Source organism: Hipposideros armiger, unplaced genomic scaffold (genome assembly GCF_001890085.2).
Source record: "Hipposideros armiger isolate ML-2016 unplaced genomic scaffold, ASM189008v1 scaffold_187, whole genome shotgun sequence".
Taxonomy (NCBI): Eukaryota; Metazoa; Chordata; class Mammalia; order Chiroptera; family Hipposideridae; genus Hipposideros; species Hipposideros armiger.
This window is the reverse complement of record NW_017731537.1, coordinates 1844513-1849272: the sequence shown is the minus strand read 5'-3', so window position 1 is coordinate 1849272 and position 4760 is coordinate 1844513. Positions and strand designations below refer to the sequence as shown.

Sequence of the window (4760 nt, the reverse complement as noted above, 5' to 3'; positions counted from 1 at the left end):
TCCTTAAATAGAACACACACACACACACACACACACACACACACACACACACACACCACCACCAAGACATGGTTTTATGCTATTGTTAATCAAAATCCCTCACCAAAATAAAATTCACTTAAAAATCCATTATTACCAAGTCCTAGCTCCCTTCCTACAGTTCTCTAGAACCCATTTTTTGAATAAATCTCATAAGGGATACTCCTAACAGAAACCCTCCAAAATTGCTTACTTGTAGCCCGGTTTCCACAGAAGTTGTAAAGTATTGTTTTAATTGAATTTGGTTCTCAGAAACTTTGAAAAATTTGTCTGTCAAAGGACAGTAGATTTCTCAGTAGGCTTGATTTATTGAGCAGGAGATGTCTACAAAAGCCAATTTACTATGAGAAATATGGTTACATTTAATTACACTTTAACTGACTAATTTATTACATCTAAACACCTTTTAAACAGTACATGTTACCATGAACTGTACAGATGCTGAGGGAAGCTGAGGAATCAAAGTCGGTGGTAAACACAATAGAGTTTGCTAAACTCTTCCTTTGTGGGCTTTCGGGTTTTGGACTGCAATGTGTGTGAAGTCTTTAGGCGGAGATGTTACACTGAACGTGACCTGCCTAAATCTACTTTTTCAGCTACTGGCCATTAAGCCCTGCCCAGAGGGAGATTTTTCCTTTGTGTGTATATTTAATATCCATTTATCAGGTCTTGAAGGTAAGATATTACTTGCAACATTCAGGATGTATTTAAGCAAAAAAAAAAAAAAGCTCATATTTATTTTGGAATTTTGATGAAAACTACCTTATTTTACAGTAAGAAAGGAATCTTTTAATATTATTGATCAATTCATTGACACAACCACTAATGGCCAGCGGTGACTGAGTGTGCCACTCATGCCAGGCTCTGCTCTCAGCATGGTACCACCTTCGAGAAGCTTACGAGCAGACCTGTGGGATATTGGTACAATGGTTACCTGATGCAGTAAGTGCTATCATTGAGCCTGAAAATCATGGGAACCCAGAGAAGAAAGAAATAATTCTGTGCAGAGTGGTTGAGGGTCAGGCGAGTTTCATTAAGCTGTGACATTTGAATTGGGCCTTGGAAAACAGTATTCTAGGTAGAGAAGAGGAATGGAGGCTCTCCAGGCAGATGAAAGAGCATGAGCAATGGCATGATTGGCATGATCTGGATGAAAGGCATGGCAGTGACGGGCAAGCTGCACACTATAGCTAGAGAATGGAGCAGTTAGTTCTGTGTGTATGTTGAGTGGGAGGTGGGCAGTGATGCTGAGACAAGCAGAAACCCATTTTAAGTCCTGCTCAAGGCCGTGGAGAAACAGTGGCACTGAGACAAGGTTATCTGGTTAAAAAAGAGGCTCTGCACTCATCTCCATAGATTCTGTTCCTTTTCAGAATTTGGAATTCTTTTCTCCCTCTTTTTTATTGGTGAACTTGTACTCATTCTTGAACTCTGGCTTAACTGTAGCTTTCTCTGTGAAACATCCTGAAACCAACAGGTAGAATTAATTGCTCCCTCTCACACGTTCCCAGCACTCTTTATTCTACAGGTATTACCACTTACTACTCTGACTTACAGTGAACTGTTTACTCTCTGCTTCCCTCCAATTTGGTGAACATCTCAAGGCTGGGTAAAGTCTTATCTGTATCCCCAGCATAATTCACAGCATGTTGTACCACCCAAAAAATATATGTGGAATGAATTAATGTGAGTCAAGCGAGGTTATGGTTAGAGTCACCATGGAGGTTTTCCTGGCTCTAGTGGCAGCAAGGAAGGTATGTCTCACAATGAGGCCTGGAGAAGGGCTACAGAAAGCTTTGGAGCTAGGTCCTGAGGGATAATAAGGTACAAGGTACAAAGATATGTGCAGAGTGCATTAGGAAGTAGACAACGGGGACAAAAGCATGAGTGAAAGGTGGGGAGCAGTGAGAGATGAGACTGGAGAGGGGGGCAGGTCTCAGATCATGTGGGGCGGGGGCTGGATGACAAACTAAAAAGGCAGTGGGGAGATATGAAAGGGCTTTATGCAGGGAAGAGATCAGATCTGGGCTTTAGGAAGATCACTAGTGTGACTAATAATGATAATAAAAATGACAACTAATCTTTATTTAGTAAATGCTTATTATGTCTCAGATACAGTGCCAAGTGCTTCACAAGGCCACAGCTTGGATTTGAACCTTGGCAATATGACTTCCAAGCGGATGCTCCCAACCGTCAGGCTATGGGGCTTGAACTGGGGGTACAGAAGTGTTAAGAGACTGTTGAAGGAATTTGGATGAAATATAAAGTGCCAAGGCTATTGTGTTAGGCAGGGAGGGATAAGAGGGAAAAAGTAGAGAGGATCCTTAGGATTTGGAGACCAATTGGATATGGAAAATGAAACAGTAGGAGAAACAGAGATGTTTTCCCAATTTCTGGTTTGAGTGCCAGCATGGATAGCGGCGCCATCAGCAAGATACAAGGAAAGCAGGATATTACTGTGATAAAGTTATGAGTTCTTCCATTTCTTTTTTTTTCATGGTCCTTGTACAATTTCTAAAGAGAACGGCGTGAGCTCTCAGAAAGACCACGATGGTTCTTGAAAACTGCTCTATTTAAACTCTATACGAGGGACAAGGTGCAGAAGTTCACTAAGGAATGCAATTTTCCATTTGGTGATAGTTTCCAATATTGAAATAAGCTGAATTTGATGCAACAATAAACATATCTTATGAATACCAATGGTAGGCTTTTCAATTATTTTCTCTGTCTGAAAAACTGACTGTTTTCAATTTCTCATTTGGTCAAATAGAAGGGTTATTAAGTTCATTACCAACATGTTATTTTTGGACGTATACTTTTAGAGTGGAGTGGTTGTCATGCACGAGCACATGAGTCCTTGGCAGAACAGGACAGGGATGAGAACGCTGTATCCAGGGCAACCAAGAGTTCAGCTTTTTCAGTCCATAAATAATCATTCCTCAGCTTGCTCTTTGTAACGTTGGTCTCTGAGCTACTTCACGACAGAATGAACTCGTTCAGGAGGCCACTGTTCTCTTTCTTTCTTTTGGTTTGAATGACTGCTGAGGAATGCTTTATAANCAGCCCTATAATCTTATTTAACAAATCCTTCTCTCTCTCTCTCCCTCCCTCCCCTCTCTTCCTCCGTTAGCTAAGTTGTTTTCGGTATGTGCAACCAATGAGTCTTAATTCAGACACTGTGTTAACAGATATCACACTTTGGAGCCCGAGCTATCATGCTGTCAGTTCGTGTTTTGGTCCATTCCGTGGGACAAGCCACAGTGCAAGTGAAAGAGCATGACAATGAGATGCATTACAATAAGTAAGCCCCTGTGCATGGAGCTCAAGATAAACCGATTTTTAATAAATTCCTACTATATAATAAATAATAATAAAGTCATATTGATTTATACTGATAAACTAGCTTATTTAGCAATGTATTAGAAACCCATGATACTAGATAGATACTACATAGATTTTGAAACTGAAATTCAAATTTCCTTGTCCCTAATGAGCCTAAGATAATGAGGTTTTTCTATATTGACAAATCACTCATGTGTCAATGACATTTATGAAATAATGAAATAATTTTTAGATTATGAACTTCTGAAATAATGAAAAGGAGAATGGCCATTTAAACTTGTATAAGCTATCTTGAAAATTTTAAAGGCACCAGGTTATATTAAAAAGATTTATGCCTCAAATACACTAAACATCAAATACCTATTAAAATGAAATATCTATGCAAACAGAATAATAATAAATGAATTAATATTTCAAGAGAGCTTGTTATGTGCCAGGAACTGTGCCAAGAATTTTTCATGCATTAGTTCATTTGATCGTCCCCAAAATACTATGAGGAAACTATTATGCCTGAATTACAATGAGTTAAATGACTTGTTCAAAGTTCCATAGCTAGTAAAAGGCAGAGGTGCTATTTACACCTAAGTAGACTGTTAACCACTACACCATACTCTGCATAAGAAAAGCAAACTGAACTAAGCCTTCTAAAAAAAGAAAAAAACAAACAAACAAACAAAAAAACAACTTTGGCAAGCTCTTTGGAAGTTTTGGAAAACAATTTCATGAAACCAAGAGAAATGCATACTCTTCTAACTAATCTTTAAAAAAAAAATTTACATTATTCATAATTCTTACCGGGGGTTAGAAGGAGAAGGTGGATTCATTTCTTTCTGATAGTGACGACCCTGGTTGACAGGCTGTAAAAGACAAAACATTAGTGAGGTATTTATCAGCACAACGCTCTTTACATATACTTTCACATGGATTCTTTTTACTGTAGTTTTTTTCCTGAGAAATAATCTGCAAGAAAGGGCTGGTTTATAGAAGAGTTGAAGGCTGTTGGGGAGATGCAGTGAATAACAAAGTGGTATATAGGAGAACACATAGGTTATTTTAATGGCCAGTTATTGAACTTAATAGCATCCATGGTGTAATCAAAGTTCATGTGTGGAATCTTCCTCCTTGTGGAATTTTTATGCTGTTAACATTGGTTGATAATTCCAGATACAGCAAAGCAAACCAGGATATCTCATGGAACTAATGCTGCATAGCTCGTATCAGCAATAACCCTGAGACCAGGAGACAGAGAATATATATTTAAGTTTGCAAGGATAACTTCTGTTTTCATGAACAGAATTACTTACACATGTAAATCTTAGGTCAAGGTGGTCATTTCCCCCAAGTATCTAATAAAACCTCAAGCATTAGTCAATAAACTG

The 4760-nt window shown here is 38.5% G+C and overlaps 1 protein-coding gene across 3 annotated transcripts in view; it reads right to left on the bottom strand.

The window, feature by feature from the left end:
* Positions 1 to 4760, bottom strand: part of CFAP20DC (CFAP20 domain containing) — a 246910-nt gene that overhangs the window by 56644 nt on the left and 185506 nt on the right. For all 3 annotated transcript variants that reach the window (XM_019652812.1, XM_019652814.1, XM_019652813.1), the window contains one exon: positions 4177 to 4238. In XM_019652812.1, the coding sequence (XP_019508357.1) occupies positions 4177 to 4238 (62 nt within the window). The remainder of the gene's footprint in view (positions 1 to 4176; positions 4239 to 4760) is intronic.